Source organism: Geospiza fortis, unplaced genomic scaffold (assembly GCF_000277835.1).
Source record: "Geospiza fortis unplaced genomic scaffold, GeoFor_1.0 scaffold206, whole genome shotgun sequence".
NCBI lineage: Eukaryota > Metazoa > Chordata > Aves > Passeriformes > Thraupidae > Geospiza > Geospiza fortis.
Genome location: NW_005054311.1, coordinates 8,918,212 through 8,941,486, shown reverse-complemented (window position 1 = coordinate 8,941,486; position 23,275 = coordinate 8,918,212). Strand labels below are relative to the sequence as shown.

At 35.8% G+C, this 23,275-nt stretch overlaps 1 protein-coding gene across 3 annotated transcripts in view; it reads left to right on the top strand.

The window, feature by feature from the left end:
• The window catches only part of ZNF236 (zinc finger protein 236), a 64,280-nt gene that overhangs the window by 13,950 nt on the left and 27,055 nt on the right, over window positions 1-23,275 (top strand). For 2 of the 3 annotated variants that reach the window (XM_031055656.1, XM_031055655.1), the window contains exons 6-16: window positions 28-174; window positions 2,003-2,074; window positions 6,906-7,109; window positions 8,198-8,426; window positions 10,130-10,402; window positions 12,159-12,362; window positions 14,121-14,265; window positions 16,504-16,764; window positions 17,016-17,266; window positions 17,884-17,985; window positions 22,829-22,980. In XM_031055656.1, the coding sequence (XP_030911516.1) occupies window positions 28-174; window positions 2,003-2,074; window positions 6,906-7,109; window positions 8,198-8,426; window positions 10,130-10,402; window positions 12,159-12,362; window positions 14,121-14,265; window positions 16,504-16,764; window positions 17,016-17,266; window positions 17,884-17,985; window positions 22,829-22,980 (2,040 nt within the window). The remainder of the gene's footprint in view (window positions 1-27; window positions 175-2,002; window positions 2,075-6,905; window positions 7,110-8,197; window positions 8,427-10,129; window positions 10,403-12,158; window positions 12,363-14,120; window positions 14,266-16,503; window positions 16,765-17,015; window positions 17,267-17,883; window positions 17,986-22,828; window positions 22,981-23,275) is intronic. The other variant, XM_031055657.1, reaches the window with a different exon arrangement.

The window sequence follows — 23,275 nt, the reverse complement described above, 5'->3', positions numbered from 1 at the left end:
GGAAAATTTACTTTTTTTTTTTTTAAGGTGAAGAATGGCCCTACGTACAACTGTACAGAATGTAGCTGTGTCTTCAAAAGCTTGGGTAGTTTAAATACACATATCAGCAAGATGCACATGGGCGGTCCACAGAATTCTGCAAGTGCTTCAACAGATGTATCTCATGTTACAGCGGTAAGCTTTGCTGATCCAAATGAAATGAAAATGCCTTTGAGAGTTTAATTAGGTCTATATCTTAATTCTAGTAATTCTTCAGATAGGTTAGAGCTTCTAGACCTGTAGCTGTCTTTTGTCTTTCTCAAGTTTTGTGTGATTTTTGGTATTAATTTGCAGGATTAAATATTGGGAAAATGTAAATTGGCCAGCTATATGCAAAAAAGTATTTACAGTTCGACACTTTGGTTGACAATGGAGCAGTTTAATTCTGCAAATAAGTAAAGTATAATTCTTGTTCTTACAGATTATGTTAGCCTCCTCTGATGAAAAAATTATGGGGAAGTTTTAGAACTATTGAAAAAATGCATTAGTTTCAACTCATTTTCAGAAATTGTTTGTATAATTCTAGTCTATATCAACACATGGTGGATTCTTCTGTGTATATCTGATAAGTTTTTTTTTAATGCTAGCTTCTTATTAACCAGATTATAAAGGAAAAAATATGGTTTGTTGGAAGCAGTGCATGTTTTTTTTTCTTTACCAAGATACAAAAAAGAGCTAAAATTCAGAAAATGTCTCTGGTTTCATAAGACTACAGCATTTTTTGAGCCAGTGCATATTTAATTTATCATAGTACTCTTCTTTTTTTCTTTGTTAGAACAATCTTTTCTACTTCTAGTCCCCTCTGCTTTGCTTATCTCCAACTCATGCTTTAATGTTCAATGGGTGATGAGTAATAGCAGTCTTTGAAAGAGGAAGGTTAACATTTGAAGTCTGAACTTCATTTTGCAGCTGTGTCTTCTTGAAATAACCTGTCTAGTAATGGTGTTTGGAAAAGCTTTTTTTTACATTTTCTGAAGTAGTTTTATAGGGCAAATGCTATTTGTTTCTCCATGTTAATTCATAAAAAGAAAGACTAATGTCTCTTATTTGTTTGCAAGTGCATATATTTTCTGTCTTTTTTTACATTTCTACATTCTCAAGCCTAATCTTAAAAGCAGGATGGAAAAGAATTCCTTCATTACTACCTCATGTATTTTTTTCCCTGGCCAGCTCTGGGGTTTTTTTTTAATTTGTTTTTTGTTTACTTAAATATTTTGGATTTGCTTAGCATATTGATATTACAGCGGTGTGGTATTATCTCTGCTTGCATGAATACTTTGCTGCTTGCATGCAAGAGTGGACTAGCAAAAAATGCCATACAGTAGTATAAGCAAAGAGAGAGGAGGGAGAAAAAGATTCTTTCTAAAAATATATGCCAATAAGTTTAGCAAGGTGGAGCAGAGATAAAAAATGACATGTCAATTGCATATTAGAGGGGATTATGCTTTTTATTTGTAATTTTATGTCTGAATCTGCATATATTTAATTATTTCTATTTTTTAAAATTGCATTAGAAACTTAGTACATTATTAGATTAGCACTAGCATTCTTACATTAGCACTTTTCTTCATTCTGCTGAAAACTTGCAGAACTGCTTTAACAACAAATCTCCAGTATAATAATTCTATTTTAAGTTTGCCATCAGTCTCTGTCATCCCTTGGTACATACCTGGGGATAAGCAAGGATTATGTCCTTATTAAGTACCCATTCCAAAGCTGAAGTTTCCTGAAGTGCTGTGCTACCAAAGAATGTACTCTTGTGTCATCCATGAGAATATTTCTAAATTACAGTGACTGTAAGGCTGTCATTTGCTGCATTAGTATTTATAGCTAAAATGATTTACTGTACTTCTGTTTCTCTCACATTGTCTGATTTTTCTGTGCTACTTTTCTGCCATGTTTTGTATCAGCCATGTTTTTCTTCTTTTTGATTAAGATTTAAATTATTTTGATTTCTTTGTAGGACTCTGTCACCCAGCCTTTAACGACATCCCCTGCTAACCTTTTGCAACCTGTTGATAACAAATGGAAGAATGTAAGTGTGAAGTTTTGGTCATATTTTTGCATCAAGACTATAAATGGGAGAAACTTTTTACATAATTTTGTAAATTTTCATTTACCTGGTGAAAAAGGGTATGCTGTGATACTTTGTGATAAGTTGATCAGCTAATATGTGAAGGGAAGCTCCTTGGTGAATGCAGCTGGTTATTTAGAGGTGGAACAGATCTTGAATGTTATGTTTGCCTCATTTGCCATTATGTTGCCTCATTTGTTTACACACTCATGATTTTGCATGTAAGTCTCTTTAACAGCTCTTCAAAATGGAGGTAAATACTTTTCTGTATAAAAGGTCCAGAGAGTAAGGATTCTAAAAAATCCTGGATTGCCCTACCCTTCTGCCTTTATTTTGCAGTGATTACCATGGTTTGGTTGGAGAGGGAAGGGGCTGTGTTCGTACAGGTTGAGTTGATTGGAATTTAGGCAGCAGAGGAACTGTGGGGCTCAGGAGGAGCCATGGAGCTGGGGAAGGATGATGCGGGGCTGACTTTCTAGAACTCCATAGCAGACAGTTGTGGTGTACAGGAAGGTCTGTATGTGCCTGTTCCCCTGGGAATTCTGGCAGGTTTTGTTGCAGCTGTGCAGCATCTTGTTTGTCAGCTGTAGGTTGCAGTGTGTATCTTAGGGACAGACCGCCTGACTTACAGTCTCCCCTTCCCAACTTCAGCTACTGATTATTTTGTGTTGTACTCACAAAACCAAGATCTGGGAAATATGGCAGTACAGCTTTAGAGTCACCATAAACAGCTCATCCACTGTAGGCAGGGCAGAAGAGGTAGAGGGGAGGCACTGAATGTGTGTAATAGAAGGGTTATAATGTTCGGAACTCTCAATTGGCCATGGAATAATTGAGTGCCTGGGTAAGAATCAAGGGGCGAACAAATAATGCAGGTATCATTGTGGGATGTAGATCTGATGACCTTCCACACAGGACGATGACATTGAGGAATTATTCTTTGAGGAGCAAAGCGACACCTCTGAATCAACTGCCCTTGTCCTTATGGGGAGCTTCAACTTGCCAGAAATTACCTGGGAGAATCACACAGCTGATACAACTTGGGCCAGAAGATTGCTAAAAAACCTGGATGACAACTTTATGGAATAGGTCCTAAGGGAGTAGACTCAGAAAGATGCCCTCCTTGATTTACTGCTTGTCAGAAGAGAGGATCTGATCCCACAAAATGGAGATTGGCAGCCATCTTGGCCATGGCAACCATGAAGCAATAGAGTTTAAAATTGTTAACAGGAGGAAGAATGCCAGCAAAACCTCAGCTCTGGATGTGAGGAGAGCAGACTTTGGGCTCCTGAGGGAACTAGTAAAGAAGGACCCCTGGGAAAATATTTTTGCAGGTGCTGGGGAATATCAGTGCTGGGCACTTTTTAAATATCACCTTCTGAGGGCACAGGAGCAGGCAATTCACAAATATCACAAGTCAGGCAGGCAAGGCAGAAGGCCACATTGGCTGAACAGAGATCTTTTGGAAATAAGGCAGAAAACAAAAGGTGTATGCCCTGTTGTAGCAAGGTCAGGTGACACAGGAAGCGTACAGAGGTACTACATCTTTCTGTAGGGAGAAAATTTGTGTGGCCAAGGCTCAGCTGCAGTTGAAGCTGGCCAGAATTGTGGGGGACAATAAAAAGAGCTTTTTCAAATATATTAATGGCAATAGGCAGTGTAAAAATAACATTGGCCCATTACAGGATGAGGATGGTCACCTCACAAATAATGATAGGGACTTGGTCTGTTCAGCCTGGAGAAGACTTAGACCTCATTGCAGTTACAACTTCCTCATGAGGGGAAGAAAAGGGGCAGACACTGATCTCTTCTCTGTGGTGACCAGGGACAGGACCTGAGGGAATGGCCTGAAGTTTTGGCAGGGGAGTTTTAGGTTAGATATTAGGAAAAGGTTCTTCACCCAGAGGGTGGTTGTGTACTGGAACGAGCTCCCCAGGGAAGTGATCACAGCGCCAAAAGTGGAGTTCAAGAAGCATTTGGACAATGGTCTCAGACACATGGTGTCACTCAGGGGGTGCCCTGCACAGTGCCAGGAGTTGGACTCGGTGATCCTGATGGGTCCCTTCCAAAATACTCTGTGATAATGTGGTGAAGAGTGCCAGGTTTTTCCTAGTGATAGGTATGAGTTGGGAGCAATGGATCCTATTGCCTTCTCCTCCCAGAATTGCCTGAAACTGCCAGGCAGCTTTGCAGCCACTCTGCCCCCATCCTGTATCACTGCCTGGGATTTGTGTGACCTAAGTGCAGGACCCAGCACTTGGCCTGGTTGAACCTCATACAACTGAACTGTTAACGCAGTCTCTCCAGATCCAGGGTTGTATCTGGTCTGTATTTCATTCTGGCAATTTTTAGGGGTTTTTTTTAGGTTTTTTTCTGTTGTCTGTTTATAGTGTTCACTATTCATGGACTGTATTCAATGATACAGGAGGAATCAGAGCCGTCAGAATCCTTCAGATAGGCTCTGGTGTGTTTTTTAGTGAAGAGATTCAAGGTGCATTAGCTGCCTTGTCCATCAGATGAAATACTTAGACATGATTTCATCTTATGTTTTGAAGAAGAAGGAGAAGTTTGTCATCTTAATAGAGGAGAGGAAATAAAGTTTGAGGGTCATAGCTAGGCAAATTGACACTTGGAAATAAAGTATGAAATTTTAGTGAGGATCATTTACTCTTGGAGCCACATATTGAAGTTAGGTGACAACAGAAAAAGTTAACCACAATAAACTACTTGATTTAAAGAACTGCTCTAATTTTTTACAGTTACTGTGACTTGAAGGAGTAATTCACTCAGAGCAAGCACACTGTCTGTGTTACACAGCAGATCAGACAAAACAAGGGTCATCACAAGGTCCACTGTTCAGTTGAACAACAGTGGAATTACGAAGCAGTAATAAAACACTTCATTCTCCATGTTATATTTAAAATCAGATGTTCAAATAAGACCTAGAAAGAGCCCTCTGAAACGTTTTATAATTAACAATGTGTCTTAAGAGTAATGGTAATAAACTTCATATATGTGCATGTGTGTACATTATTGTTCAAAAAAGATAACCTCCATGAGACTGTATATAAACTGCTGTAATATGCAGGGCACACTGGCTAAATTCATGTAATGCTGTAATTTTCATATCAAAGATGATGTTGAGAAGTTCCTTCATTAACAATAACATTAATTTTAATTAAGAATAATTAATTAACAATAACATCAATTTTTCTCTTGCTAAAACCTGAGGGAATTTCATACACTTTTAGTATACGCATCCTGCTCTACATAAAAGCCTCCTTACATTCTGTTTCCAGAAAAGAAATTGTGTGTATAAAGAACTGTTACACTGTTCAGCAAACTGCTTTGCTTTCATTGAAGTTTGCTTCCTGTTTGTGCCATTCTCACTGCAATATAGTGTGTCACCCATATTGAAATGTTTATAGCACTTTTGCTAAATTGGAATCTGAAGAGATAAGGAGTCTTTTTGTGTCTCACTAGTGAGGTCAAAAAGAACTAATAGTTAAATCAGCAAAGTAACAAGTGATATTCTCAAGAGAAGCAAGATAAGGATTTGGTTTTATCGTCTTATGAGAAGCCATTAAGAATACTTCATCAAATACACAGGACATAATCCAAGTCAAGCTAATGTTTCTTAATATTATTCTTTGTAACCATCCTTCCTTTACTACAGTGAGTGTCATCTTAACTGCCTAGTATAAAGTGTCAGTATAAAGAAAATCTCAGGGAAGTTTTCAGATTAGAAGGAAATAGTACAAATGTGAAGCCTAAGATTATTGTTTGCTAAAAATAATTTGAAAGAAGATAGCCTTTTATAACTGTATGTGGTTACACATGCACCTTGAAGTGGTTCTTTAGGGAACAGAAGTAAATGTGAGAAGCAAATAACCAGTATGTTCTTGGATACCCAGCTATGGGGCTAGCCATTGTATAAATACATATTTCTATTTTTTGCAATAAAAAAAATATTGAAAGGAATTCTTTCAGTAATTGTATACTTATGCAGTCTATTTGTCATAAGAAGTGAAGTTTATAAATGTAGGCAAACAGGAGTCTTTATTTCTGATTTAATTTAAAATAAATACTAAGGCTCTTTATCACTTTTTTCCTTCATATTTGTTACTGAGGTAGTCTAAGATACACAGTTTCAAATTAAAGATTGGGAAATTAGTTTTTTAACTTCAAATTTTTTTTAGTATTTTGACAGAGCCTGATGTGTATTTTAATTTTTAGAATATGAAGAGATTCCTCTAAAGCTAAGTGGTTTCAAGGGTTCCAAATTGAAGGGGAAAAGTTAGTAGTTTGTTCTGAAATGTTTTGATACAGCAACACAGATAATTTAGTTTAAAAAAAAAATCTCTGATGGAAGGTTGTTTTTTTTACAGAGGATCTGTTTGAGATAAATGTGAACTTTAAGAAGATAGCCACGTCAGTTTATTTTTTTTGGGAATTACTTTTCATGTGACCTTTGCATGTGGAGTTTTGTAGTTGATCCCTCCCTGTGTTTTCTAAATTGGTTGAAGGTTCAGTAGTTAACAGTAAATTTAATTCAAACTGTAAGCTTACAATTTCAAGCTTGGGAAGAACTGAAAGAAAAGGGGATGTACAAAAGCAATTCTATAATGGAGTAAGCAAACTTTGAATGAGGCTCTGTAAAATAATTTTCTTCTGTAAGTAGCCATCCTCCTAGAGCACAGTTACCAGACATTTCAGGTAAGGGAGCTGGACCGGTGAGTTCATAACATGTTCTTTTGATCTTCCTTGACAAACATGCCACTGTATATTTCAGGCCACACATTTTCGGTCTCCACTTCTTCAACAGACAGAAAACCAGGTGTCTCCAGCTGCTGCTCATCAGGGTCAGCAGACTGTCACTGATGTCATTCAGCAGCTCCTTGAGTTATCAGAACCAGGTTCTGTAGAAAATAACCAGCCTCAACAACCTGGTCAACAGCTCAACATTGCAGTGGGGATCAGTAGAGATATTTTGCAGGTAAGAGCTCTACGTGAGAACAGCTTTACATTTCAGTGTTTCCTTTCTCATTCTTTCTTATATTTTAATGAAATTCGTTCTCCATATTTTCAATTGTAGCATTCCTTATGGATTTCTAAACAATCTGTTAGTCAAGAAAGAATTGTAAAGATTTATTGAATGGGTATGGGCTGCACCAAGTTATCTTTGTATGGCTTTAAGTGTACCCCATACATGGATATTTTTACTGATTCCTTAAGCCTTCTTTTTTCTTGTTGGCTGGAAGCAGCTTGTGGCATTTCTTTAGGTTATGCAGTGCTTGAAACATGATATCATTCAAGAGGGGAAAAATATTTTATCTGGTTAAAAAATGGGAATGTATACCTGGCCTTTACCCTGTCCTAATTAATAAGGGCTATCTGAATATTTCCTATTTGAGCAAGAATTTTTTTTCTGAGGTCAGCCAGTGTTTTTCCTGAAAAACTTCCTGTATTTTGTCCTTGATAATGGCAAAGGAGATGCGGTGTAAGAGAAGAGATGTAGGATGGTGAATTACTATCTGTGGTTGTTCTGCAGCCTGTGCCCCAGAAGGGCACAAACAGGATGGATCAGGGCAGAGAATAATATTCTTTAGTGTTACTGGTAGCCTGCTAACCTGTAAGGTACATTTTCATCTCTAGACTTTTAAATACCATTTAAATTTGGGGTTGGAAGACCCAACTGTTATATGCAGCTATGGGCAGGCTCATCCTGTTACCTCTGCTGAGTTCTCTAATGTCTGGAACGTGATGAGGAATTGCAAAGAGTGACAACATGATAAATAACTATTATCCTGATAGCTATTACCAAAAAAGGAATAAGTTGTTGTTTCCTAAAAGGCAGCTATAAGTGCAGAAAAACCAACCTAAAATTTCAAGACAATCAGAAATCAATGCTGTGTAATAACGTCTTTGCAGGTTTGAAATATAGCTGAAATTTTATGAGAATGAGACATTTAATTCCTTTAATTATATTTTCATTGTATCTTTCAAGTACTTGTTTGAGAAAAGTTGGGGATAGCTGTGGAATGTTTCTTCCTTAATCTAGAAGTTTTTTTGTTCTTTTTTTAGCAAGCATTAGAGAACAGCGGGTTGTCATCAATTCCTGTCTCTGCACATTCTACTGACTGCAGCCAGGCTAAGGCTGCTGGGGCCCAGGATCAGAACCCAGATGTTCCGAGCCTCTCAAATCATCAGGCTGATTCTAATAGTGCTGAACAAGACAAGGAGCAAGAGAGTACGGATAAACTAGATAAAAAAGAAAAAAAGTTCATTAAGAAAAAATCACCGTTTTTGCCTGGTAATACCGCCACTGCTTTCTACTTCTTGTGCTGTAAAGAGTGTAATAAATGTTGGTGTGTTTATGGCTTTATAAAGAGATTTCCCAAAATGTATTGTGGATTAGTTATGAACAGTATTTGTTCTTGTCTAAAATACAGTGTAAGGTATGCTTAATAATATTTATAATTTTCATTATTGAGTATATTTTCATTAAAAAAACATGTCTGGATGGCATGAAGTGAAATTATACTTCTGAATCTTTTGGATTAAATCAGTAGAGTTACAGGAACAAGACAAAGTATGTGAATCTATTATTCTGTTCCATCGTCCTTCTCTGACAAGGACTGGGTTTTCATTGTGTGTCCCAGAGCAGAGTTCTTGCAAGGACTATTCTTCCCGTTGGAAGTGAAGCCTTACAGAGACATAAGGACAGGACTGTAGATCTTGACTGATCCATGTAGGGAAGGACAAAGGCTGGCATTATGAATAATTCTTCATGTCACCTGTCTCTGGAATCGCAGTACTGATATGATACTGTCACCATAAATACATGTTGTTATTCTGCCTCTGTACTGTGCTGTGCGTATGCAAGCCTGCATTTTGTTTCTGTGTGCTTAAATGCAACTTCAGTTTCAAGGTTGCTTGAGCTTTATGGCTGCTAGAAGTTGTTTGTTCCATGTAAAGCCTTCATACTTTAGCAGCCAGCCTGGTATATACAGTGCTATAATGCAGCCTTTGATCTCTGTCTGTAGTATCTGCATAGGTACGCTGATGTTGCTTTTTCTTTTGCAAGGAGAAATAGATCTAAAGTAAAAACTTGTCTTCAGTATAGCTGTGATAAAAATTAACATTAAATTTTTCCTCTGGTATGTAATTATTTTGTTACTTGTATTTAACAGCAACAACTCTCTAGCTGTGACTGCAAATAAAAATAAAAGGTCATTGCTGTAGAGTCAAACACAACCACTTTTGTTTTTGATAAAGTAACATGACTTCAGTATGTTGACAGGGAAAAACCACTAGGTTTACTGATTTAAATGAGCAAACAATCTGATATTGAACAATATATATGGATAAAATGCTTGGATAGGTTTTAGAAGGGTTTCTTTCATTTTTTGTTGAGGAAAAAATGTCCTGTTGCCTTAGGACAGACTTTAGGGTTCTTGGATCATAAACCAACTTTTATAAAAAAAGTAGTCTTGAATTGTTAATCTATTAGAAAGACTCGTGCAGTCTTTCTTCCTTTACAAGTTTACAAAATGTAATTTTAGTCTGAATTTGCAAAAGAGGGGGTCAAGCAAAGTATCTCCTCCAGTTAGGTAAGTGTTAAGTACGTAAAATAATCTGGTGTGGTTGTGGTTAAGGATTTACAGTCATTGTTGTATAAATTTGTGTTAGATATTTTATTTATAAGTTAATTGGTATATTATATTGTATTTACAACGTTTTATCAAGTTCTAATTCATCTTGAGAAAGCTTTTAACATCTATCTTGAATATACTTGATTGGGTTTTTTTTGTCTTTACAGCCCATCACCATTTTCATAAAATAGAATATATGTGATAGAGAAGTTAATCTTCTTTGAAGCGTGTTGTGATGGCATCTATTTCACAAAGTGTTTTTGTGGCCTGATTGTTTCGTACAATAACGTCAATGTAGTGGGAGTTTTCAAGAACTGTTAGAAGGTTTAAAAAGCATTCATTTTGATATTCTTTGTTTCAGGTTCTATACGTGAAGAAAATGGAATCAGGTGGCATGTTTGTCCATATTGCTCTAAAGAATTTAAAAAACCAAGCGATTTAGTGCGCCACATTCGCATTCACACCCATGAGAAGCCATACAAGTGTCCCCAGTGCTTCCGCGCCTTTGCCGTGAAGAGCACTCTAACAGCACACATAAAAACACACACTGGCATTAAAGCTTTCAAGTGCCAATTTTGTATGAAAAGCTTTTCCACCTCAGGGAGTTTAAAAGTTCACATTCGCCTGCATACAGGTAAGGCCTTGAGATGGCTTTGTGTATTCTATGATGTGGGTGGGACTTGAATAAGTAAAGACTGTGAAATGTAAGTGGTAGACATGTCTGCCACGTCATTGTTAATATCAATCCGAGAATGTACTATTTTAGTGTTGTACATCATGAGTGTCATTTTTTGTCATAACTTTCTAGTGTTTCATGGCTTTGAAACTTTGGGCTCTTACAAAAAACATTGACGTTTTATTTTCTGATTATGAGTCAGCTGTTGTTCCTTTCTAGTATCACTGTTCTGAACTGTGCTTTCTGAAGAGTCATACTCTTGCAATTTGAGTTCTGATTTTACTTATCCCCAGTCATCTCTAATATTTGCTCTTGATCTTCCCTCCTCCCCACACTTTTTTATAATATTACTGTAACGCTCAGGGCTGGTTGCTTCCCATTTTATCTTCTACATTACAGTTTGCATCATGTTTTCACCAGCTTACGTGTTTCCAGCATCTTACAGTGAATATCCTAGAACTCCTCAGATCATATGGTCTTTGTTTACATATGATGGCTTCAAAACGTTTTTATGTAATTGAACTATCCTTTCCATAAAGAGCAATGAATTTTCTGCTTTTGGTAGGTTACCTGGTTGTTTTCCAAGTTCTGTCTTTGTTCGTTCAGGTAAATAAAGTTTCAGCAAGATAAATGTGCTGCTCTTCCCTTTAATTCCTGTTTATATAATTGCCTTCTGCAAAAGTATAATTTATTTGCTTAAGTGCATTTGGGATCCAACATGTTTTATAGTTTGATGTATTTCATCCATGAAATATCAATGTTGGTTCATCTGCAGAAAGTCTTCCACTTTTTTTTTTTTTGTAAACTTGTAAACCAATATTTTTTTCTGTTAGTCAGGCTTACTTCATACAAGCATTCAGATTAATTCAGAGTGGCAGAAGCACTAGGTGGCTTGGAAAACAGGTAGTCCAGTGTTTATGGAGCTGCTCTGTACTTTCAGATAATGTTTCATTTATTGCATTGTGAAGAATGGTTCATTCTTATACATATTTTCTGCTTGTGATTGAACTTGATAAAAGCTATCTTCATAATACCTGGTCATATTTACTAGTCTTTTAAGTCCAGGATTTCCCCTTGAACAAAACCAGAAAGTTGTTCAGCTTTGCCTGTCTCTTACTTAGCAAGTGCTATAGGAAATCTCTCTCAAGGAGATATTTCTACTGGATTTTGCATTAAAAAGGTCTTTCTTTAATGCTTTTGTTGGCATGCTTTTTTGACTGTCATGAGAGTTGATGTTTTCAGAGGTGGATTTTGACTTGATTTTTTTGAATTTTTTTGACTTTGTTACATCCCTGTTCCCTCTCTTTTATCCTGTTATATAACAGGATATATATCCTGTTATACTTGTCTGTGTTTGATGATTCCTTTTTCTCACAATTTTTAAAAAGTTTGTTTTGGAAGGACTTTTAACTTGCCATGTGCAATTCTTAGGACAGCTTCTGAAACATTTGAAATTTGCTGTCAGTTTTGCTTCATCCAGTTTTTTGATAACAAATTTGCTTCAAGTGATGTGTTCAGTCAATTAGCCATTCAGCAGATTAGTTGTTATTTTGATTGAGTTTTATGGATCTGTTTTGAGAACCTGTGTTACAATAAACACTATGAGAGAAAGCAAAAAAAAAATCACAGAAAAGAGAATCTGTATTCTAAACCTACATTTCTAGGTTGATGGAAATAACATTTTAAGGTTTTTTTGTTTTTTCCTCTTTTGCAGGTGTTAGGCCTTTTGCTTGTCCTCACTGTGACAAGAAGTTCAGAACATCGGGCCATCGGAAAACTCATATCACTTCACATTTCAAACATACAGAGCTAAGAAAGCTGCGACATCAACGTAAACCCACAAAGGTTCGAGTAGGAAAGTCAAGTGGTCCAGTACCAGACATCCCTTTGCAAGAGCCCATACTCATAACTGATTTAGGTAAAGAGCGACTAAATCCATACTCTCTTGAAATTTGAAGTTCAGTGGAATATAAAGGCTGCATTTTAGTCAAGCAAAAGCATTCAGAGCTCACTTGTAAAGATGCTTGTTGAAATAAGTCTTCAAAAACTTTAGCAAAGTGCCATATTTTATAGTTTGCTTGCACTAGAATTAATAAGAAGGGTATTTTTTTATTTACAGTTAAGAAGCCACGTGCATTTTTATTTTGGGAGTTTAATTTGAGTATTATTAGACCGTTGGTTTAGAGGAGATGACAACTCATGACCAAGAGTCTTCTCAAGATGATCATGTCTCAATCAACATTTGTAATAAAGGTTGCAGATAATAATGAGTCAGTCTGTTACATGTGTTTTAAGTATTTGTTTTAATTATGATCTCAACTGAATTAGTAGTTATCATTCGTGGTCATATCTCAGAAAAAAGGCAGCTTAATTCTGGAACCTGCTTTGGAGAACTCATCCAGTTATTATAATTCTGTTGTATAAATATTGTCACAAGATTATGTTAAACTGCTTTTTGGAAGAAGTTGTACAAAGCAATATGTAGTTGTCCAGTAGAGGTCAATGTAGTGGGTGAGGTGTTTACTCTTTGTTGTTTGATTGAACAGTCTGCTAATGCTAACCCTTGGCTTATCTATCATACAGTCATTTTTGTGGTGGAATCTTACATTGGTAATACCTTTATCTTATATCAATAAAATTTTTTATCACTCTTTAAACATCCTTTTGCTTTCACTGCATCCAGGAGTTACTGAAAGCAAGAGTAGGGGTTATTTTGGTATCATATAGAAGAAACTTAAATTTTTCAAAAACTTAACTGACAGCTTCAGACAGATCACGCAGTATTTCTTTCTTGAGTGAACCCCAGAAGCAAGTATAATCCCATTTCTCAATTCTGAAGAGAAGGTCCACTTCAACACAATTAAGATCTGCACCATCAAAGTCCAATTTTTGGAAAAAGATTAATATTAAGAAGAAAGACTGTAGAAGTTGTTTCCTATGGATGCTGATAACACATGAACTCTGCTGATATTAGAATGTTCTATGTAAAAATAAGTTCTACTGTTTATCTAGAAGGTGTGTCATGTTTTTTACACCCCCTGACAACATTTCCACATTTTTACTCCTTCCCCCCAAAAAAGAATTTTAGTTCTTTTAGAGGTGTCAAGAATCTAATAATGTTACTTTGTAATAGTGTTAATCTTTGAGTGGCACTTTTGTGGATATATATTTTGCTTTCTGTAATAGTCTTAATTTTTCTAAAAGTCTATTTAAAAAGTCTGCAAATTGTTCTCTATCTGTTTCAATGCTTTTCACAAAAGGCATATTAAATATTTGCCAAGTTGTATACCTGATAATACTTGATATAAATTGATTAAATATCATTTGCTAAGGTAGAGGTTAGAAGGAGAAGATATTATTTGATCAGTGACGAATTCATAACTGTCAACTTTAGAAGAAGTTAATGCTCATTTTAGACAAGGGTGCTACTGTAGTGAAGTGGACCTGTGGATAAAAGGAGAACTTACCATTAAAATACCATGTACAGTATAATATCCATAATGCTGTATGTATGCATAATTTTAAGTAAATGCTGAAAACATGCACATTTTCTTTATATTTTTCGATACTACAAGTTCAGTCATGCTTTCTTTTCAAGTACTAGCTCTTCAGACTATTGCATCCTTGGAATAACTTTACCAATCAATTTTTTCTGTTGGTGTGTTTATGTATGCAGGTCTTATCCAGCCAATCCCGAGGAATAGCCAGGTCTTCCAAAACTATTTTAACAGTAATTTTGTGAATAATGCAGAGAGACCATACAAATGCTACTATTGCCATCGAGCCTATAAAAAATCTTGTCATCTTAAACAACACATCAGGTAAAATAAACACAATCAAGAAAGGAAATGTATGCGATAACAAATTTGTGGAAAGACATTACATTTATATGGTATTCACTGAAAAGACTTTTTTTACCATCTCTTAAACACTGAACAAGTGATAATTGATTTTTTTTTTTGTTGTTGAGTTGGAGGGGCTTTGGACTAACTCATGGCTATGTGCAGTTCTAGCAGTATAAGTGGTTGTGTTCAATGTGCAGTTAAGTTTACTGACACTTGAATTCTTTCTTCCAAAACCGTGTATAGAAAATAAAAAGCATTGTTTGTGAATTCTTGTGGTAATTTTGTAATTGCATACTCCAGATTCTCTGCTTTGTATGTAACTCCTAAAACCTAAAAGAATTGGAGCTTAAATTGTAATTGAGTAAATGTTGCTGGGGTTCATTTTGTTGCTTGAAGCTCAGTTCAAGGTCTGTATATTCAGTGCTTGTTAGAACCACAGTCATGTAGTCATAGAAAAATTTATATTGTAGAAGAACCAGTGGAGGGAACTAATCCAGTCTTTTTTTGAGAAGAAGAGTAGCTTCAAAGTTACATTGGGTTGTGTTTTTGCAGGCAATTAGATTAAACATTTAGTCAAGGTATAAAACAGTGCTCTCTGACTTACAAGCTATAAACAACTAGAAGAAGAAATATGAAAAAACCCCACCAAAGATGGTTACTGGAATTTAAGGGAAGAGTCCATACAAGCAGATGGCAATCTGCTTGTTTCTGCAGTGTAAGCTCTGTACTGCTTTCTCACTCTCTCCAGCTTAGGTCATGGTGAGCTCCTCATACTCTCTTTAAAACTCAAGTTCTGTATTTTTAAGTTCTCACATTGCCTTGAAACAGTTCTTGGGTTTTATATGCTGTCTTCACAGGAGGAAGGGAAGCTTTACAATATCCCATCTTTTCTTTTGTAATATCCTACCTAGATTTCTCATTGTCTTCTGTAGACACATTCCAGATGGATTGATTTAAATGAAAATAATTTTGAATTATACTGAAAATGAAAAAATAGGATGTGGCTACCAATCGCCTGCTGCTGTGTTTCTTTGATCTTTCAACTGAGTACTGAGTGAAGCCTGGCTTTGTTTAAGAGTTGTGGAGGAATTAGAAACTTTTTCTTGTCACATGTTTGCTCTTTGTAAATTGGCATTGCTGTTATTAAATTACTTTGCTTGATAATTTTGTGGACAGTGTGTCCTCATGGCGTAGTGCTGATCATTGCTTACAAAGTTTCTTTCCCTCTCTGAAAAAGAGGGAAACTTGTAGTAGGTATTTTCAGTAGAGCAGTGATTGTGAATAGTGTGTCAAATAATCCCCCAGGCACACCAAGGAAGGTCAGGATACTCTACTGCTAATTGTTATCATGTGTATTGGTAGAAAAAGAGTAATCTTCATGTCCGTCATATACTTTGTTTTGGTCTCTGATGTGGTGGTCATAGACTTCGAAGGTTACTGTAATCATAAGCTGTCCCTTACTTTTCCTGATTTTATTAAACCTTGCTTCTTTTATCTTCCATTTCCTAGCATTCCCATTGCCTTCTTTCTAGCTCTCTCCTGGGATGTAACCCTTAAAATTAATGTTGCGTTCCATTTCATTTCCTAACTTTTCCTTCTGTCCGTTTTGTATATCAGTGTAGTCCTAAAGGGAAACTCCCCTAGCACTTTTAGAAGGAATGATATAGTGAGTGCTATGTACTTTGATAAACAAGAAGCTTGAATATTTTTTTCACATAGCATTATGAGAGACAGGTTTTGCCTTGTTTGGGAGGTATTCGGGATGGACACAGTTCTTTTCCCAAGAGTTTTGTTGTTAAGTGTAGTGGTAGTCTATATAAGGAGAACCATGTCTTTTTCTCCAAACTTTTGTGGACAGTTTGTTAGCTGAATTGAGGAAAATACATGTGAGTGATAATATACTAGTCTTGAGAACTACTGCACCATCTGGAATGGAAACATTAAACCCAAATATTGTGATGGAGACAAAGTACGATCAGAAAAGGAGATTGGACTATACAACATCATTAAAACTACACTCAGTATTGTTTTTAGCCCTGCCAGGTTGTTTATCTTAATAAAGTTTAATTTTTGGTTTTCCTAGTTGGGGCCTCTTCCATCCATACAGTTGTCACCTTAGTTTGGTTTATTTCGCTCATTTTACAATTGAGTCCTTAAATAACTTTGCAAATCAAACATTTAAATCTATTTTAACTTCTGCTTTCTCTTAAAAAGGTCTCATACAGGTGAAAAGCCTTTTAAGTGCTCTCAGTGTGGAAGAGGTTTTGTGTCAGCTGGAGTTCTGAAAGCACATATTAGAACACATACTGGATTGAAAGCTTTCAAGTGCGTTGTGTGCAACGGGGCCTTCACTACTGGTGGTAGCCTCAGGCGGCACATGGGGATCCATAATGACCTTCGACCATATATGTGTCCCTACTGTCAAAAAACATTCAAAACATCACTCAACTGTAAAAAACACATGAAGACTCATAGGTATGCTTGCAATATTTGTATAAGTCTTCCAATGTAATTCAGCAGCCATTCCTTAAAGATGCTTGGAAAGGCAGCTTTGCTATGTAGCACCTGTATATGTTTTAATAAGGATTTTTATTTATGGGTAGCAAACCTTGGGTATCTTTGCAGGTATAGTAAATTGTGGTGTACAGTAAAAATAAAAAATTGTTCATATAAATAGGATAAATGTCTAGCTGAAACCATAAAGACTTTCTCACCTTACTTTGTAGATATGAACTTGCACAGCAACTTCAGCAGAATCAGCAGTCTTCTTCAATAGATGATTCTACAGTACATCAGCAGAGCATTCATGTTTCTACACAAATGCAGGTGGAGATTCAAAGTGATGAGCTACAGCAGTCAGAAACTGTTGCAACAGATCAGCAGGCTATTTTAGAGTTAGACCAGCAGCCAGTAGTAGGCACAGAAGAAGCAGCACTAGAACAAGAATTGGCTGATCAGCCTTTAGAGCAAGATGAGGGTGAGTATTTGAAATATGATAAGGTTTATAATGAGGTAAGCTTACAATTTCTCAAATAATTGCTTCTTGACAGGAACTACAAAAATACATGGAGTAAAGTCTACTTACTATATACTTAAAGTATATGGTACAGTTTCATTCATTGGTGTTTACGTTTACTATTGCACCCTTTAGTTGTCACAAGCAAAACTACTAAACAAATATACAAAAGAAATGATCCATCTGCAAAACCTTACCATGTCAGTTCTCTGATTATTAAAAAGCTCTGCTTTATAGTCTACTTAGAAAGTAATACCTGTGGTTTGAGGTGAACGTTCCATGTTCTTATTTTATTTGTAATAGTGGAACAAAGTATTTTGGTTTTGCTTTGCCCTTTTTCATGGTGCAGTGAGTTATTGAGTACAACGAGGGAATATAAATAAAATGTACTATAAACAAAGATTTGAATACCTTTTCAGCTAATAATTGTTTAGTTTCTTTTTAATGTGAAAATTTGGATGACTGTAAAATATGGAGGTTTCAAAACTACTGAAATACACATTTAATTACATATTTTTTTCTTGATATTTTTCCCTTTTCTTTCCCCCTTTTCCCTCTCCTTCCTTTCCGCATTTCAGATAGATTTGTGACATCCCAGCATGCTTTACAGGAAAACATCACTCAGTTTGAACAACAGACTATAACACAGCAGCCATTTGATCAACAGAGCTTATCACAAGGTTAGTAATAAATAAAGGAGGTAAAAAGCAGTTTTATAAATCTGACTTTACAGCATAGCTATGATAAAACATTTTTAAAGTGGGCATCTGCAGTTAAAGTAACTGCAATGCAGAGAACTTGGAAAAAAATTACCATTCTGAAGCTATACTTGCTAGAATATTATGAATACTTAATTTTTTTTTTGCTTTTATGAGCCGATGTCTAGTCATTACAGTATGGGTTTTATAGTGAAACATATAAGATTCTTTCCTTGATTGTGTTTGAACTTGCTGTGGCAGTAGGCAGTTTGCACAGGTTTCTCCCTTGATATACATGCTCATAACCTGAGATGATCAGAAACACAGTCTTATGATTTGAGTGAGTAGCTACTGGGATTCATTTTGGAAAAATACAATGCAAAATACAGTCAGATAAAAATCATCCTTTCACCTATCCACAGTGGTTTCTTTTTATATTTTATAGAGCAATGAAACTAGCAAACTAAGACATTGTAAGCACTTGGAAACTATTTTTTCCCCCTAAAATACGGAGAAGTATGTGTAAGTGTGTGTAGCCTGCAAATAGTAAAGAAATTACTGTCTTTTTTTGCTTTTCACAGCTGGATTTCTTGAATTGTTACATATTATGAAGCTACTAATTTTGTTTTGGGGTTTTCTTGGTCGTTGTTTTGGGTTTTCTGGCAGGGGGGCTGTTGCTGAGGTGGGGAATATTCAAGGGGTTTTCATTTGTTTGATTTGGAAACATCGCTGGCTTATCCCTTGATCTCCTTGTTTCTGACTCCAGGAAATAACTTTCTGTAGCTGATAACCAGTAATTGGTATTCTATGTGCACAAACTTCTCTGTTCTTAGTTTCATTCCCTTGTAATTGTACGATATCATTTGTAAAAACTTAATTGACTGTGGTAAGTTGTATCACACTGTGAAGAAATAGTATAATTTGCCAATTTTAATTCTCTAGGTTGTGCTGCTTTGCATGTAAAGAAAAGAAAATTAAAGTCTCCACCTTTATTAAACAAGACTGATCCAGATCCTCTTAAAATACTGTGCTTATTTTCATTGCTTGGCTTTTACAGTTTTTCAAATGAATGAGAAGACACTATGGAAAAAAAAGCAGCCTTTTGTTCTACATTATTGTGAAGAGTGGGTTTTGTCTGGTATATTTTAATGGCTCCTTAGAATTTATAAACCCAATAAGTAACTCTTGTTTCATCAGTTTCTGTGTATGTGTGTCTTCTGTGTTATATAAATATCAAATGATTTCTTGGGGAGGGAAAAAGCTCCTGGAACCCACAAAACAATTCTTTCATCATCAGAAATCTAGATTGATCATCAATATGTTGTACAATTGGTTCAGAGAAGCAGAACATGTGTGGTGTGGGCATTTTAAAGTCTCATTTGTATAAGATGTCTCCTATTCTACTTGGAATCTCATCCACAGATTCCCAACTCTTTGAAGTTTCCTTGAAGATCCTGGAGCCCTTCAAAATTTTTGAATTTCAGGTAGGTAAGCATTTGCGCGGATGCATGCGTTAAATTGGTCGACCCTCTCCCTATGTCTGCATCTGTGCTTCATGCTCCTAATTCCTTTTTCCTATCAGCTAGGCAGAACATTCAAGCTTAAAACACTGTCTTTTTTATTCTTTATATTTATAGGCTATATTCTTCATTAAATATTTTGATTCAATGTTTATTAATAAAATGATGTGGGAGTTTAAAAAAAGTCTTTGAAAGGTTGTTTGATTTTTCTTTTTCCTTTTTTGAGGGAAAAACCCCAACTTTGCATTTTAGACAGATGAGGGTAATCTCTAGGTCTGCATGGACCTGGCAAAACTTAGTTTCTTCTTTCAGGTTTGTTTGTAATACTTCTGTTGAATTTCTTGTTTATTCAGATAGGTTATTTTCTTCAAATGTTCAGACTTGTAAAGAAGTGCATATCCTGTGAGGGTGCTACAGTATCAAATTATTCATTTGAGCTAGATTTGGAGGCTGAGGAAAAGGACTTAAGTTCTTTGTAGTGTATTAATCTTCATTTGAAGATTTTTAAGTGAAGTCAGAACAAAAAATGTGTCTTTTATCTGAAACTGTCTTTGAGTTACTGAATATCACCTGTCAGCAAATGTGTTTTCATATAAATTATATCACCTTTACTTCCTTCAAGGTGTCCCTGTAAGCATGGTTGAATGATAATTCAAATAGTGGTGATAGGTAAATGATCTTGAAAAACCAGAAGTCCAAATGTTAATTCTATAGCCCATACAAACATACCCTTGCCACCAGAATACTATTTGCTTTCCTAAGAAGCTGATCTGCAATCTCAGGACTTAGAATACTGATCTTGCAGTAGCTGTTTACACATATTTGCAGTCAGTACTGTCCAGCTGGTTTCCTTTGCCTAAGAAGCAAACCTGCAGAACAAGTAATTGATAGTCACTGATCCCTGCTGAGATGCACATGTTCATATCAATGTTTATAGTGTTAGAATTTAAAAGATCTGTCAGTAAAGATGTGAAATTTCTTCTGAATTAAATACTGTATTTACTACAAACAATCATACTGTTGTTTTCTCATTTTCACATGCAAGACACATCTTTCTATGAGTAAAATTATTTCCAGAGTATTCTGTTTTTTGCTATGTTTTGTTGATATTGGAGATAAAAGGTTGGATGATATCCTAAATCTGAAAAAATCCCAAGCTACACGAATGATTACTTGTACTGAAAAACACCAAATCCAATTCCAAGTTTAGAGGACTTTGTAGTAAGAGGCTCCCCTTATTATACAGGGCATAAGATACTCTCTGTTCTTTTAAGATAGATCAGAAGCTTCTGGAAAACAACATACAGTGATGAAAACAAGAGCAGAAAATAAAGGTTGTGAAATTTCTTTCTCAGACAATGTCTGGATTCTGGTGTTTGGTGGCATGGGGTTTTTTTAGTATTGTTCTATAGAAATAGTATGGCAGTAGCAAATGCTTTTAGAATGCTCAAAATTGTCAGATCTTTATTAAATTTTGAGAGGAAATTGACCCTTACGCTAGGAATTGAGCAAAATGGGGATGCATCGTGTATATTCTTGTTACAGCTTTGGTTTGTATTTATTCCCAAACTACTTTCAGAAGTAGCATTTCTTTCTTCAGTTTGTCCTCAAATACCTCCACATTCAATGCTCTTCCTGGGCATATTGCTGTATGATCCTGGGAAATTTTTCAGAATCTCAATAATTCATTCAAACATTGTGAAATGAAATAGGTCATAGTACAGTAACTTCTTTTTTCCTTCTTAGCTAGTAAAATATACCTACTGATTAAATAAGAAATTTCAGGTTTTTACATAGTATATTTAGTAGTTGTTTTTTTTATGTAGGGCATGTAAGTAACATCACTTTGCTTCAGTTTCTTGAGTCTTGTTTTTTTGTATTCTCATCCCATGTAGTGGGAACGTCATTTTTCTATAAAGATACTTCTAAAATTAATTTGAGAAGTAGAAATTAGCAGCCCTCTTATCAATGCAGAAGTTTTCACTTCTTTCTTCAGGCTACTTTTTTGTCATTTCACAAAAGCCAATTGAGGTACAAGGTCCAGCTTTTAGGATCTTTTTTTCTTGTACTCTTGTGGTACTTCTAGGAGAGAAAATAATATGTGAGTTTCAGCATTAAGTTTGGTTACTAGTTATGACCTGATTAATAATGCTTTCAAGATTTATTTACATTCTTGAGTTTTCATTCCATGGTCTAAGCAGTAGCCTACAAATAGGGGTTTTGTTCTCTACTGATTACAATATTCTTCTGCTGTGGAAAGTGTCTCTTGGGAACATTTCTGCTTAAACTCAACAGATCCAGGTTTTTGTTTTACTGTTGCTCAAAAACATTCTTTAAGCATTGCTTTTTGGCCTTTGATGCTGTGATCATCTGATGTGGGTTTGTTTCTACCCTGTGTTCATAATCTTTACCCTTTTTGTCCGCTAAAGGCAAACTGCACAGAAGTACTGAAATTGTTGCCCATACATTAATTACTGATACTTGTGGTTTAATTTTTTCCACATGACATTATGGACTATTTTTTAATACTGGAAGTATTAAGATTTAAAAGGGTTGGTAAAAGGACATCTCTAATAGCATCAAAAACACTGCAATCTGAGCTCTCAATAATTGGTGCTATCATTTCATTCATTGATTTAGAAAAGATGATTAAGACCTGCTATTTCAGGAGAACAAAATGAAATAAAAATTTCAGGCTTTTATACCTGAAATGCGAATAAAAATGTGTTTATTTTTTACTTTGCAGTTTGCCTTTGAGAGGCTCTACTCTACTATTATCTAAAGAGTGGGGATATGTGGAGGAGATCCAAAGTAGGAGAAAATGGGGTTACTTTGTCAGAAACTGGAGTTCTCCTATTGGGTCATCTCCTCCACTCACCCGCCATCCTCCCCACTGAGCTTTGCATCCTTGTGATCGGCTTCCAGTGTAGTTAAGGGAGCGTGGTACCAACGTGGATAAAGGGAGATGGGTCAACCTGTTTGACACATGCATGCTTACATACAAGAAATTCAAAATTTCAATGGCTCTAAGGTAATTGTGGCACCCTGAAGGAACTTCAAACAGTGTTTTTCTGTGGAGGAGATTTTCCAATAGAATTCCAGCTAACGGTAAGTAACCCTGTTATGCCTATTATGTAGATGCCAGAAACTTGTGTATGTTTTGATGCTCAACAGTGAAGAGTACAACTATTACTATATGGTAATGCTACTTATTCTCTTTTGAAGGTAGTCTTCAGAAAAGTGTGGTGTTATTCAAAGTCCAAATCAGTGTATTTTGCACGTTTATGACTGTTTAATTTCTGCAGGTTTTACTGTGAATGACAACTACAATCAACAGAGTCAATTTGCAGCTGTACAACAGCTGCAGGATTCAAGCACACTTGAATCTCAGGCTCTTTCAACGAGTTATCATCCACCAGCCCTTCTTCAGGTTCCAAATACAGACACTATTAATGTAGTAAGTACTACTTGAAGGCAGGATTAATTTTTCTGTGTTCAGTTTTGACTTTCTTGCACTGTTTCATTGATGATTAGGTAAAACAAGAAGTCAGAAAAGTTCTGGGATTTCTTCTCTAGATTGCTTGTGTTTAACAACTGGAAATTAGAAACATGAGGAGAGGATAAGTGCTTTGACTACAGTTTCTGAAAAGGAAGTGCATGTTTTGATGCTCTAGACTTAAAAAAGTACTATAATGTTGGATTGTGACTTTAAAACTAAGGAGAGGATATAGTGTTATGAAATAATTTAACAT